The sequence below is a fragment of the Chionomys nivalis genome, chromosome 5 (genome assembly GCF_950005125.1).
Source record: "Chionomys nivalis chromosome 5, mChiNiv1.1, whole genome shotgun sequence".
In the NCBI taxonomy this organism is placed as follows: Eukaryota; Metazoa; Chordata; class Mammalia; order Rodentia; family Cricetidae; genus Chionomys; species Chionomys nivalis.
In genome coordinates this window covers 83,928,165-83,942,264 of record NC_080090.1, presented here as the reverse complement: position 1 = coordinate 83,942,264, position 14,100 = coordinate 83,928,165, and the positions used below count along the sequence as shown (strand labels likewise).

The window sequence follows — 14,100 nt, the reverse complement described above, 5'->3', positions numbered from 1 at the left end:
AACAGGGAAAGGAGGGGCAGGAAGGTGAGCAGACACCCTGGGAGAGAGAGACTCGGAGACTTGCTTCAATCCTAGACTGACCCTCACCCCACCAACTCCCTTCCCTTCTCCCAGCATCTTTGCTCTCTACCCAGAAGCTCAGTCTCCGACTTTCTGAACCCCACTGGGCCCCCATCTATGACGGTCAAGCGGTGTGCTCACAGCCAGTAGGCTAAAACTGTGAACTGGGACACTGGGCAGACCTGTGGGGGAGGGCTTCTCCTACTTCCTTCTCCTCAACCCTGTTGTATCCTCACTTCCTTTTCTTGACTGCAATCAACAGCTGGCCCAGGGCGGGTGGCCTTCTTTCCACTCCACTCCCACCCCCTCCACTATCTGCTAGTGCAAACACCCCTGTGGGGAAGTCAAGGCAGAGCCCAGTCTCCAGTCACTGTACACAAGTGTACAGGAATTCCCAGCCTCCTGCTTCTATTACCTCATCTTGGCGCCAGAGCCAGCCACCTCCAGGCTCTCCTGGGCTTCCTCCTCAGGAAAGCCCACCTATGCCTCCTAGGAAAACCGGGCTACAAAGAAGAGGGAGCCAGAATCATCCAGCCCTGGAGAGGCTCCAAGAGTCACCCTCTGACTAACTGCCAAGGACCAACACAGGTGTCCCAAGCCGCCTGACCTCAAAGGGCCATCCCTGGCCCTCACCTCCTCCCCAAAGGGCCAGAACAAGACCAGCCCCTCCTCCCACCTCCTCTCAGGTGCCACCCCTGTGCCTAGTGCACGGCATTTCTTTTCTGGTGTCACCACTTGACAGCTGAATCAGAGAAGTAGGGGGAAGAGAGAGGATGTGGAATGCCAGTGCCGGGGGCCGGGAAGGGTGTCGGGAACATCACAGAGAAAAAAAAAAAAGTCTTGCAAGCAAGCATGAACCTAGAACCAGTTGAGCCAGCAAAGGACCTGCCAAAGCCAGGCAGGGGTGGGGGGCTGTGGAGTCTTGGACTTGGCGTCTGCTCCTTCCCCATGCCCCAAGCATCCAAGCAGCTCAGTACTGAAAGCGGTGAAGAGGACATGGGAAGTCCTTGATGTGAGGGCCACAGCCTTCGACTCTCTGTAAGTCTTCTGAGGAGATGCAGGGCTCTGAGACACTCCCGGAGGAACAGTCTGAGGGGCTCCTAGAAACCAACCCCAGATTCTTCTTCTGTTTAGCGCTGTTATCTGTCCTCCAGTGACTAGCCTGTGCTTGCAGGCTGAGAGACAGGGGCCTAGAAGGCCCTGCTTAGCCCTGGGCCCCTCCTTCCTGTACAGAAAGGACTAGTCCTCCCTCCTCTTTCCCCCACTGCTTCTCTGTGGCACATCTACTCTGTTCCGGGCAGATATGGCCTGGACTTGGCCATGAATTGCCAGGCTTGGAAGCAGCAAGGGTGTATAGGGGCAGAAGCTGAGACCTAGAAATAAGTCTCTCACCAAGGGCTCAGCTAGAGGAATGACTGAGGGTTTCCTATGGCCATCTTCTCCACAAGGAGGTAGAGGAGCCCACGATAAGGAACCCGGAGGTGTAGACCTGGAGTGATCGGGAAAGGCCTCCTCCTTGCCCACTCCCAGAGCCTTTGCACTCAGCGAGGATGGCACGACACTACCAGCTTGCTCTCCGAGGGCACAGGGAGGAGGCACCCGACCCCTGGTGGCAGCTGCGGCAGGCGCAGGAGGGCAGCCCGCAGCTGGGTGTGCGTGGGTGGAAGCCAGGAGGGGCGGAGGGAGGAAGCTGGCTTCCTGAAGCCTCTCGGTCCTCAAAGATAGACGGACTGACAGACAGCTGGCAAGAGGCAGCCTGAGGGACACAGCTGCTTCAGTAAGTACTTGAAGTGGGCACAGGCATACTACGGCCCTGGGGTGGGGAAGCCCTGGGAACAAGAGGGCGTCTCTGAGGATGGGGTGAAAGAGCATGAGTTTGGGGCTACCATGTCTGGCCAGGCATGAGTAGTGGCATATTTGGTGTCCCTGTAACTGGAGGGCAGAGGAACCACACAGAATGCTGGGAGGAGAGAGGCAAAAGGCTTGTTCCTGTCATGGGAGGGTGCTGTCCCAGCCACACCTGCATGGGCCCACAGGGTTCCAAGCCTCTGTCCCCGCAGGTTAGCAACTCTAACCCCACCACCATGGCATCTGTGACTTAGCTCTGGGAGATAGGGCCTGTCCCCAAAGGAGATACCCTCATCACCTCTGTGCCCCATCTCTCTCGTACCGCCAGCAGTAGCCTCACCATGCGCTGGAGCTCTAAGACTTGGCGAGGCCATTTCCTGTGACGGTTACAGAGGCGGGAGACTGGGGGATGGGAAGGAGGAGGAAGGAAACACCCCTAGCCTACCGCGCTGGGTAGAGACCCCAGAAGCCACAAGTGATCTTGGGGTAGAGCTGCCAGCAATGAGGAGATGACCGCACCAGAAGTGTGGCCTACCTGGGTCCCCAACTGGTTCCAGCGCTACTGGAGGCCTCAGTTTCTCACTCTGGAGAAGCCTGCTGGCAGACTTAGAAAGCTGTGAGCTTTCTCCCTTCCTTCTGTGAGGACAGCAGTCTGTTGTTCTCATTTGGACCCCAGCTTAGAGCCCTGTGGAGTTGGGTACCCCTCTCTTTCTCCTTCCGGATTACTTCCTGTTTTCACTTATACCTACACTCTAATATCTCCCTCCTCCTCTAACCCCAGACTGTCCCCTGTCCTACGGCCCAACAAAGAGTTCCTGGACTTACAGGATAAAAAAGCTAGGCCACTTCCTTGGGAAGGGAAGCCACCTCCAGTAAAAACCAAGAGGATGGGCTGGCCTGGGTTCAGGAGCCTCCTTCTAGACAGTGAGGCAGGTCAAAGGTCAGCAAATACAGGACGTTGTCTTTCAGGCAGTCCTCATGGCTGAGTGAGCTTTCCTTGGCCCAGCAATCTACCCCAGCATGGTCCAGGTCTGTGAGGGGCGCTCCAGAGCACAGCCACCGACCTTGTTTTGGGGGGCAGCCATGACCCAGCCTCCACCCACCAAAGCTCCAGCCAAGAAGCATGTGCGCCTGCAGGAGAGGTGAGATCTTTCGCAGAGAGGGTCTTCCTTGCCCTGGGCTGCTTTCATTCCCTTCCTCACACCCAGCCTTCCAGTTCTAACAACCTAAGAGTCCTCAAGGCCTAGAAAGAAAACTAATCGGGCTCATTTGCATGTTGCTTGCCCATCCTTTGTGTCTGAGGCACCAAGTTTCATGTCATCCGTGGGCCTGCTCCCAAAGCCTCTGGGACACGTCCAGGGGCCTTCACGGTATTGGGTGTACAGTGGAGCCTCTGTGCCAGCTTGGGAGTAGAAGAGGTAAGCAACAGGAAGGAGCTGAAGTGTTGCAGCCTACTCTGTTCTATCTGATAAAAGAAAAGGGGAACGTTGTAAAGGGCCTGACCCTTGAGTGCCCCGAGCCTCTAGGTCAAGAGAAAGACTTATGGCCTCCTCAGTCGGGCTCTGCAACAAGTCCTTGAGAGGAGAGCAGGCACTCTGGGATGCTCACTGCGCCGGATGGTTGTGCTTGCAGAAGGGGCTCCAGTGTGGCTCTGATGCTGGATGTGAGGTCTTTGGGCACCGTGGAACCCATCTGCTCAGTGAACACACCCCGGGAAGTCACAATACACTTTCTGCGCACAGCCGGACACCCCCTTACACGCTGGGGTCTACAGCACCAGCCACCCAGCCCCAAGCAGCTAGAGGAGGAGTTCCTGGTAAGAAGCTGGGGTCCCCTCCACATCACTTCACCCTTCTATATCGAACCATCATGGATTTCTTGGACCTCTCTTCTCCTTGCTGTCCGCATCCTTGCTCAGAGGATGGAAGGGGAGAAAAAGAGGCTGGGAAGGGGGACCAGATGCTAACTCATTTACTCCCCCCGCCAGAAGATCCCCTCAAACTTTGTCAACCCTGAAGAGCTGGATATCCCTGGGCATGCCTCCAAGGACCGATACAAGACCATCTTGCCAAGTAAGGACCACAGTGGAGGTGAAGGGGGTAGGGTTCCCGGGGGTGGAGAACTTGAGAAGACAAGAAGCCAGGTATGATGGTGCACACCTACAATAATCCTAGCACTAGGAGGTGCAAGCAGAGGACCAGAAATTCAAGGCCACTCTCCAATATATAGCAAGTTCTAGGCTAGCTTGGTTTATGTGAGACCTTGATAAAAAAATGAGTAAAATAAAAAATAAGAATAAGAATGAAAACCACTCACCTCAGTCAAGGAGGAACAGCAATAGCAATGCTTGAGACATTGTCTTTCAACAGAGCAATACTACTAGCACACCCTGGCAGCTCAGAGATAGACAGCGGTTACAAGATAGCATTCACAGAGGTTTATTATGGGCCTGTGTGGTAGGGGTAAACTCACACAGACAGACTCAGGTCTCACATCCCCTGCTTTTCAGAGGCACACTTGAGTCCTAGCCCCTACTACAGTGACTTCCAGAACTGTGGTCTGAATTCAGGCCAGCACACAGGTCCTGCCCCAGGCTGAGCCTCCAGGCCCACTGCTTGCGTGAATAGACCAAGGCTCTTTGAACACTGGACAAAGTGAGTTTGTCAGCCCTTGGCCTTGGCCTAATTCTAGCAAGCTCTACAACCTCCAAAGAGGGGAAGCCAGCTCCTTTATCCCTCATCCGGTGTGAGTGGGGAAAGACCCACACCTTTGGAGAGAGAGGCCAATATCCCTCACTGTTGAGTGATAGCCTAGACAATGTATTCATCTGAAGCGTGTATTCATAATCAGAACAAAAGTTTTTCCTCTGCAGAATCTCTTCCTATGCCTATCAGTTCCCTCCCACTTTATATCCTGGCTCATCTCAAGGCTAAAATATCCCAATTGGTCTCTGCAGTTCTGTGGTCTGTCCTACATAGCAACATTCAGTTAATATTTCCGCTTTGATCATATCACTTTCCGCTCAAAACCATTGTGTATCCCTACTGTCACGAAATATTATATTTTATAATACATAGGTATTATGTTATCTGTCTATAAAATAATTCATCTGAATGCCTGCCGTTCACACAGTACTGTGAACAAGGTGAGGGCATTCTTTCCTCTGACTCTACTAGAATCTGCATTTGTTGGTCACCTTCTGACCTTTCACCTTCATTGACCTTCCTAGATCCCCAGAGCCGCGTCTGCCTCAGCCGGGCACAGAGCCAGGAAGATGGCGACTACATCAATGCCAACTACATCCGAGTGAGTGCCTGCCTGGCTGCAGCAGTGGGGCCAGGACTAGTTTTAAAAATGAAAATGCCACATGATACCATCCAGCTGTGACCAGGCCTCGGGGGTCTGTGTTCTCCCTCCTTGCTCCTTCTTGTCATAGCTCTCTCTGCCAGACTGAAGGGGTGGGGAACGACACGCTGAACAACCCCCAAATCAACCTAGAAAAGATGTTCACATTTCACACCTTAACCTACGCCGTTACCCTACCACGACCACCCTCCAGATGTGGCGATAAGTTGACTAGTCACTAGTTTCTTAGAGGCTAGTTGGCTCCTTAAAAGTCGCACAATGCCAGCAGAAGAAAAGGGGACCTTCTGACCTTCCACCTTCATTGACCTTCCTAGATCCCCAGAGCCGCATCTGTCTCTCCCTATATCTCCTCTCCCACAATCATTCTCTCCCCCGACCCCCCACCCTGTACCTGCTAAATCATAGCACCCTCAAAGCAAGTTGGCCCAACTTGTCATCTGGTGTGGTAGGCGGATGTAAAGGCAGTGCCCCCTTGTGTCCAAATGCAGTAGTACAGTAGTCTGGGGTGCTGAGGGGCAAAGCTGTTGGCCCAAAAGTATACAAGAATGCTTAGCAGCAGGAACTAGGTAAACAACAGGATGCATGGATGATGATGGAAGCCAAGAACGATGGAAGGGAGGAGAGCAGATTAGGAAGAGTATGCTGGATTTTGGTGCCAAATATATAAACGGGATCCATGCACTGGGAAATGTTCGTTTACAAACATTGAGGACTACGAAATCGTGCACAAGAAGAAAACAGCAGAAGACAGGAATAAACATGTATATGGCACCTGCCGTGAGAGACTGCCAATAAACTTCTTTATTGAGTTTAATTCACACTATGATATGAGGTAACCAGTAGGCCCAGTCTATAGGTCAGGAAACTGAGTCTCACAGAGGCTGGGAATGTGCTTCTGGCCCCACAGTAGGAAACAGCAGGCCAGGAATTTGAACTCAGGTGTTTCTCATTGTGTATCCCCTGCCCTCCTCCAGCACGTGGCTTCCGGGGTGTGTGTCTGTGTGTGAGCACATCTAAGCGCTCACGTTGGCAAGCTTTCGCCTAATCCCAGTCTCTGCCCTTCATGCTTTGTACCCCTAGGGCTATGATGGCCAGGAGAAGGTCTACATTGCCACCCAGGGCCCCATGCCAAACACTGTAGCGGACTTCTGGGAGATGGTGTGGCAAGAAGAAGTGTGCCTCATTGTCATGCTCACCCAGCTTCGAGAGGGCAAGGAGGTAGGAGGCAGGCTCACCCGGAAAGGTTGTACCCTACCTTCCCACACCACCCATGCAGAGCAGACCAGAAGCGTCCATGGGAGCTGAGAACACTGACAGGTCCCAGATCATATCTCTGGGGAAGATTCCTGATATACAGACACCCCAGGGAAGCTATGCACATCCAAAATGTGGGTGGGAGACACTACACTAGAGTTTAAACTTGGGCGAGTCGGACTCCAGGCACTGACCCGAGTCATGGGGTGAGACACGAGGAGGGACACCAGGCCTCTCTCTGCTGCCCCAGCCTTGCTCCACCCATGAACTTTCCCATTCTGACTCCTAGATTTCTCCCTTCTAGAAATGTGTACATTACTGGCCCACAGAAGAAGAAACCTACGGGCCCTTCCGGGTCCGCATCCAGGACACTAAAGAACACCCGGAATATACTGTGAGGCAGCTTACCATCCAGGTACCGCCCCCTGAAGCAGACCAATGGGAGGTGTGAGGCAGCTTACCATCCAGGTACCGCCCCCTGGAACAGACCAATGGGAGGTGTGAGGCAGCTTACCATCCAGGTACCGCTTCCTGAAGCAGACCAATGGAAGGTCTAGGCCCCTCCAGCATCTCTGGAATTCAGGCTCCACCTCCACTAGGGACCAAGTTTACTAATTTGAGCCTTGACCCCACATTTAAAAGAGGTGTTATAAAAAGAAAAAGAAATGGGCACAACCCTCAGGGGCACCTCTAATTTAATAGGGATGCACACACACACCAAAAAAAAAAAAAAACAAAAAAAAAACAACAAACTAGGGACCACCAGAAAGCACCCCCTCCCCAGGCTACATATTCAGGCTCCAAGAGAGAGGAGAGACCCAGGAGAATGCTGGCAGAGTGAGGAGAGATCAAAAGGGATGGGCTAACGCACATGGATGTGCTAAAAATGCTTTCTAGGGGCCAGAAAGATTGTTCAGTGGGTAAGGGCTCTGCCGCCAAGCCTGATGACCTGGGTTCGATCCCTGGAACCCACACGGTGGGAGGAGAAATCTGAATGGAACAATACAGCAAGAGTTAGGGAGGGAGGGAGGGAGGGAGGGAGGGAGGGAGGGTGGGAGGGAGGGCTTTCTGATGCTGTACACATTCTTACACTTTCAAATTATTTTCATATCAATTCATTGTTTCCCAAGCATCCTGGGAAGCAAATCAAAAAGATATCACTGTGCCCACTTACCAGAAACGAAAATAAGATTAACGCACTTACCCATGGTTGAGTGATAGAGGCAGATAGGCAGATAGACTTAGCCTGGGTTCCTCCCTCTCACAAAAAAAAAAAAAAAAAAAAAAAAAAAAAAAAAACTCTCCCCTCTCCCTCCTTGAATGTTGGAGTGGGCCTTGGTAGAAGATGAATGGCAAAATGGCCAGGAGAATCAGCCTCACCCTCTCTGAGTTGATGTCCAGTACTTACTTGCTGGCACCAGGAGTAGGCAGCAGCCGAGCCCACATCTCATGCCTTATTCTCTCGTTTTCTCACACCCCAGCACCAAGAGGAATGTCGGTCAGTAAAGCATATCCTCTTCTCGGCCTGGCCAGACCACCAGACTCCAGAATCGGCTGGGCCCCTGCTGCGCCTGGTGGCTGAGGTGGAGAGCCCAGAGACAGCGGCCAACTCTGGGCCTATCGTGGTCCACTGCAGGTAGGGTCCTCTCCAGCCACGGCCACAGCCTAGAACCAGTGCTTGCCTTCCCTGCCCACTAGGTCTCTTGTGGGGAGGCATCTAAGTAATACCCACCAGACAGACCCAACCCCTACCTGGACAGGAATCTCTGGTCCAAGAGATTTGGCATTATTACCTCTTTTCTACGGATCCCTGGCTTACAGGAAGTTTCTAGTCAGGTAGAGGAGAGATAAACATGGTCTCCATTATTGGGGAATTCATTTACTCATTGGACAACTTTTTTGTTTGCTTGGGGTCTTTTAGTGATTGGGTTTGGTTTCGGTTTTGTTGAATTTGTTGCTTGTGCCCAGCCCAAACATTAATTTTGTTGTTGTTTGTTTTTGTTTTTTTGAGACAGGGTTTCTCTTCCTAGCTGTCCTAGAACTAGCTCTTATAGACCAGGCTGTCCTCGAACTCACAGAGATCTGCCTACCTCTGCCTCCCAAGTGCTAGGATTAAAGATGTCCACCACCACCACTACCACCGCCTGGCTTCCAAGCATTATTTTTAAATGGTAAATCTGGGATGTTGGATTCAATTCCCAGCATCAACAAAAAATAAAACAAAATAGCAAATGTAGGTGTCTTAGCCAGTTCTACAAGGTCCCTTCATGATGTCCTTAGCAGCCTTCAAGACTGGTTTCCCACCATATGAATAAGCCCCAGGCTTATCCTCTGACCCTGCTCCTGGTGGTATATCCATTTTTTAGTTTATTCCCTGGGCATATAGTAGAGACAGGAGGATCGGAAGTTCAAAGCCAGTATACACTACATAGAGAGTTCAAGGCTAGCCTGGGCTTCATGATAACATGTTGAGAGCGGAGAGGAGGGGGAAAGGAGAAGGAAAAACGAAGAGGCAAAAAGCACAAACGAGCCGGGCGGTGGTGGCGCACGCCTTTAATCCCAGCACTTGGGAGGCAGAGGCAGGCGGATCTCTGTGAGTTCGAGACCAGCCTGGTCTACAGAGCTAGTTCCAAGACAGGCTCCAAAACCACAGAGAAACCCTGTCTCGAAAAACCAAAAAAAAAAAAAAAAGCACAAACGAGGCAACACCTGAACCACCAGATCTAAGTGCCGGGAGTCACCGGTAGCTTCTATTAGAAGTACATGTGAAGCTTACTTAAGGAGAAAGGGCAAGAAAGAGAGGGCTGTGAGGGAAGACAGAAAGAAATCTCAAGGTGATAGAGCCAAGAAGAGGACAACAGAAGAGGATGGAGGCCTGAGAGCATCTGTGGAAGCTGCTCTGGAGCTGGGAGGAGGTTGTGGTCAGACAGGGAGTGCTCAAGGGATGGCCAGTGCACAGGCAGGTGCTGTTAGGCGCCTTAGACCACAAACAGAGATGCAATCATTAAAACATGCACTGTAACAGGGCATGGCAGTGCACCCAGGGCTGTGCATGCTCAAGGCTGCAGCAGTAAGACTGCTGCTTTAAGGCCTGTCTGGGCTACACGGCTAGACCCCGTTATTGAAAACAAAAGCAAAACTGGCGCCAACAAGGCGCCTCAGTGGGTAAAGGCACCTGCAGCAAGCCTGGCAGCCTGGTTCAATATCTAGGATCAACAGAGTCTAAGGAGAGAAAAGATTCATGAAGGTTACCTTCTAACTTCATACAGGCACCGTGACACATGTGTGCACATAAACACACTTTTACAGGCACCGTGGCACATGTGTGCACATACACACACTCACCACACACAAATTAAAATAAATAAAAAACGTTTAAAATAAACTGGAAAAAGGACAGATCTGATCTTTAATCCCAGCACTTGGAAGCAGAGCAAGGCAGACAGCTGTGCGTTTGAGGCCAGCCTGGGCTACCCAGCAAGTCCCAACACTCAGGAGGGTTACAGGGAGTTCGGGCTATATAGTAAGTGCCAGGAATCCTTGAACTACAGAGTAAAACTCTATCTCAACAAACAAACAAACAAAAAAACTAAAATCTGGGCATGGGAATCCACATTTATAATCCCCACATTTAGGAGGTGGGGGTTTAAAGCCATCCTGGGCTACATAGCAGGCTAGCAGGACCCATGAGCCTCTATTTCAAAAAATTTTTTAAAAATCAGTTTTTAAAGTTCACAGAGCCAATCATAGTGATGCACGCCTTTTATTCCAGCATTTAGGAGGCAGAGGCAGGTTGATCTTTGTGAGTTCAAGGCCAACCTGGTCTACATAGTGAATCCTAGGACAGCCAGAGCTACATAGTAAGATCCCGTCTCAAAGAACCAAAAATAAATAAGTTAATTAAAGTCTATAGGAACCAGGAGGCAAAAGAAGAGCTGGGCTAGGCCTAGAGGGAGGCTAGTAAGGCTCACAAACCTGTCCAGGACAAGCTATTATCTGCCTCCATCAAGGATGCCAAGGACACTGAAGTCGGAGGTACGAGAGTTCCACCCTCACGGATAAAGAACTTTGGCCCCTTTCTTCACTGCTTGAAGCCTAGCACCAACCTTCCTAGCTCACCTGTCTCCCCTGTGCCCTGGTCTCCTGTGACCTCCCATCCTTTCTCTGGTTACATCCAGTGCAGGAATTGGCCGGACAGGCTGCTTCATCGCCACCCGCATCGGCTGCCAGCAGCTGAAGGCCCGAGGGGAAGTGGACATTCTGGGCATCGTATGCCAACTGCGCCTAGACAGGTGGGTCTGTAGGAAGCAGGTGCAGCCATGTTAATTGGCAATGGCGTTGGTAGTTCTAAGCTGTTGGGTACCTCACCTTCAGGCCCTCCTGGAGAAAAGCAAGGAACTCATTTTATTTAAAAAGCTTTCTGTTTTGCCCGTAATTAAGCCTGCATGAAAGATCATCTGACATGTTAGCTTGGGGGCCTGGAGTTAAACATGTCACCCTCAAGTTTCCTGCACCACCCCCTAAGTCCTCTACTCAAGGGAAAGCTAGGAAACAAGAACTCAGTCAAGGAGAAGAATGAGACTGCGGGAGGCAGGTGAACGGGAGTTCGGAGTTCAAAGCCAGTGTGGGGCTACTTAGTTAGCTCAAGGCCAATGTGAGCTGCATAGGGAGACTCTTGTCTTGGCTAATTTTTTGAAAAGATACAACTTGCTCTAGATACAAGGTAGCTATAGTACTCACTGGGCTTGGAGGAGGAGAAGCAGATTCAGACTCTGGTGCATGTGTGCCGCTATTGTTACCACCGTTTTTTGTTTTGGTTTGGTTTTGCTTTTGTTTTTTTTGGGTGGGTTTTTTTTTTTTGTTTTTGCGTCAGAGTCTCTCTGTATTCCTGGCTAGCCTGGAGCTCACTATGTAGACTAGCCTGGCCTCAAGCTCACAGAGATCTGCCGGCCTCAGCCTCCCAAGTGCTGGGATTAAAGGTGTATACCGCTACACTCAGCACCTCCATTTTTATCTAGAGAGGTAATGTCTATTTCCCAAACTGGGAAAGGGGACGGGTTCTCTTCTGAGAGTGTTTTAGAAATGGGACCTGCTCTACACATGTAAGGCTAACTTTTTTATCTATTTAAATTTATGTGCACTGGTGTGAAGGTGTCAGATCCCCTGGAACTGGAGTTACAGACTCCAGCTGTGATGTGGGTGCTAGGAATTGAACCCCGGTCCTCTGGAAGAACAGCCAGTGCTCTTAACTGCTGAGCCCCGGGTTAACTGTTTTTATTGACAAGTGAAAAACTTGAGCATGGGAACACATTCTTTTTTTTTTTTTTTTTTTTTTTTTTTTTTTTTTTTTTTTTTTTTGGTTTTTCGAGACAGGGTTTCTCTGTAGCTTTGGAGCCTGTCCTGGAACTCCCTTTGTAGACCAGGCTGGCCTCGAACTCACAGAGATCCGCCTGCCTCTGCCTCCCGAGTGCTGGGTTTAAAGGCGTGCGCCACCACCGCCCGGCATGGGAACACATTCTTGACCCAACTTGAAACATCAGGTCTGGTTTGGCTCAAGAGCTGGGTGGATAAGGGACAGAGTCCAGATGAGGCATCGCCCCCAGCACTTCCCTCCTTGGGACTGCCCTGGGAAGGGGCACTAAGGAGACCATGAAAAGGTGACTGTATGGAGCGGAGAGAGTAGGGCTTCCTCAGCAGGATGGGAGGGAAGGCTTAGCCACAGCACGGGGCAGTGTTCTGACTCTCCTCATTCTGTGCTTCTGCTTACAGAGGAGGCATGATCCAGACTGCAGAGCAGTACCAGTTCCTGCACCACACGCTGGCCCTGTATGCAGCCCAGCTGCCCCAGGAGCCCAGCCCCTGATCCCTTTGGCCTCCACCAGTCCAGGGACAACCTCCCTGCAGGCCTGGGATGGTGGATCTGGGGAAGTGGGCTGTGTGCACTGGGACAGCTTCTCCATAGGCACAGAAAAGGGGACTTCATGAATGAGGATGCTTACAGTCCCAGAAAACTGCTCCAGCAAGCAACAGGAGCCTGGTCATGGAGCTTCACCACCAACCACTCCTCTGCCTTCTCCAGTGACCCCCGGTGGACTATAGGGGAGCTTCCGGTGGCTCTAAACTTACAGACAGGAGCTGGTACTTGAAATGGACTGAGAAAGAAGCTGGGGTGCTCATCTTTATCTCATGTGCTCTCTGTGGGCTTTTTTCCCATTGATGGCACCAAGAGTCAGCCCTTTGCTGCCATCATAGAAGCAAACAGAATGTTCTTGAAAACCATTCAAGATGTAGCCACGCCGTTGGGGCTGCTGAGACAGTAACTGCTGAATCCTCTTCCATTAAGGCCTTGCCCACACATGGGACAGATGCAAGAGCAGGGAAAAGTCTGGTCTAACCTTGGCTAAATCCTCTACATCCTACATAGATTGCTCCATCCCATATACCTGCGACCCCCCTCAGAAGACAACAAGGACCCCGATTGGCCTGCCTCCACACGTGTCGTAAGAGGAGATGCAGAGGTGACCAGGCCTAGCAGCTGAGATCACTGGAAGAGCCAGGTGTGACGATGCATACCTGTCATCCCAGGAGCACTCAGGAGCAGAAGCAGGGGGATTGCTGCAAGTTGGAGCCTGGCTAGATCTACATTTTTTGAGTTCCAAGCCAGCCAGAACAACGTAGTAAAACCTTATTTTAAATTGGAAAAAAAAATCAATCTTGAGCTCTCTGGGAGAGACAATGTATAGAGGCAATGTATAGGAGCCATTCAGAGATCAGGCAGCTCCTGCTGCCTCTGTGGCTTCCTACCATCTGCTCCCCAACCACTCTCTAGGGAAGCACGCTCTGCTTTTCTTCCATGACTTTAGAGCATGCCCTGGGTATCCATGAAGTACCAAAGAAAGAGGAGAGAAGAGACGAAGGGCTGTGTATGGTTCTAGAAACCTACCCGCCACATCTTCCCGGTCCTGTATTTATGTACAGAGCATACCTGGATAGCTTAACTCATTCCAGAAACAGGCTGGGCTGTCACCACTGCACACAGCACAGGGCTAAAACCAAACCTCAGGCCTCATCCATTTCCGGGGACCCACAACCTATCTTAGGGTTGAACTATATACCCCAGAAAGCCACACAAGCCCTGAGTCACCCTTGATCCAGTTTGGGCTACCTGTGGGGATGAAGATGGGATGCTATTCCTGCTGTCTGGTCCTAGCTCCTGGGCGTGCTGTGGCTCACATGAGTCCTCTGTGAAAACTGCAAGGAGCTCAGTCCTGGTGAGTGACTGCCCTCTCTGAAGGACACGCAGTGCTACTGGGCAGGGAGGCACAAGCCTGAGATTCGCACTTGGAAAGCAGAGGCAGAAGAATCAAGAGTTCCAAACTAGCCTTGGCTACCTGTGACCCTATCTAAAAAACAAATAAATAAAAAGAAACAAAAGCAAGCAAACAAAAAGTGTAGCTTTGGTGCTTGTCCTGGAACTAGCTCTTATAGACCAGGTTGGCCTTGAACTCACAGAGATGCGCCTGTCTCTGCCTCCTGAGTGCTGGGATTAAAGGTGTGTGCCACCGCCCCCCA

At 51.2% G+C, this 14,100-nt stretch overlaps 1 protein-coding gene across 2 annotated transcripts; it reads left to right on the top strand.

Annotated features, from left to right (window-relative positions):
- The first annotated feature begins 1,787 nt into the window (after positions 1-1,787).
- Ptpn7 (protein tyrosine phosphatase non-receptor type 7) lies at positions 1,788-14,100 on the top strand. 2 transcript variants are annotated; one of them, XM_057770070.1, is made up of 10 exons: positions 1,788-1,837; positions 2,878-3,050; positions 3,541-3,724; positions 3,896-3,980; positions 5,138-5,214; positions 6,355-6,492; positions 6,833-6,943; positions 8,010-8,164; positions 10,712-10,820; positions 12,298-14,100. In XM_057770070.1, the coding sequence occupies exons 2-10, from the start codon at positions 2,929-2,931 to the stop codon at positions 12,511-12,513; spliced, it is 1,197 nt and encodes a 398-aa protein (XP_057626053.1). In that variant the 5' UTR covers positions 1,788-1,837; positions 2,878-2,928; the 3' UTR covers positions 12,514-14,100. The 2 variants fall into 2 exon arrangements, with proteins under 2 accessions (XP_057626053.1, XP_057626054.1); XM_057770071.1 differs by having other exon boundaries at positions 10,707-10,820; positions 12,298-12,455.

Coding starts and splice junctions, on each gene's coding strand:
- Ptpn7 (XM_057770070.1), top strand. CDS start 2,929: ATGGTCCAGGTCTGTGAGGGGCGCTCCAGAGCACAGCCACCGACCTTG. Junction 3,051..3,540: donor CATGTGCGCCTGCAGGAGAG/GTGAGATCTTTC, acceptor TTGTGCTTGCAG/AAGGGGCTCCAGTGTGGCTC. Junction 3,981..5,137: donor ATACAAGACCATCTTGCCAA/GTAAGGACCACA, acceptor TGACCTTCCTAG/ATCCCCAGAGCCGCGTCTGC.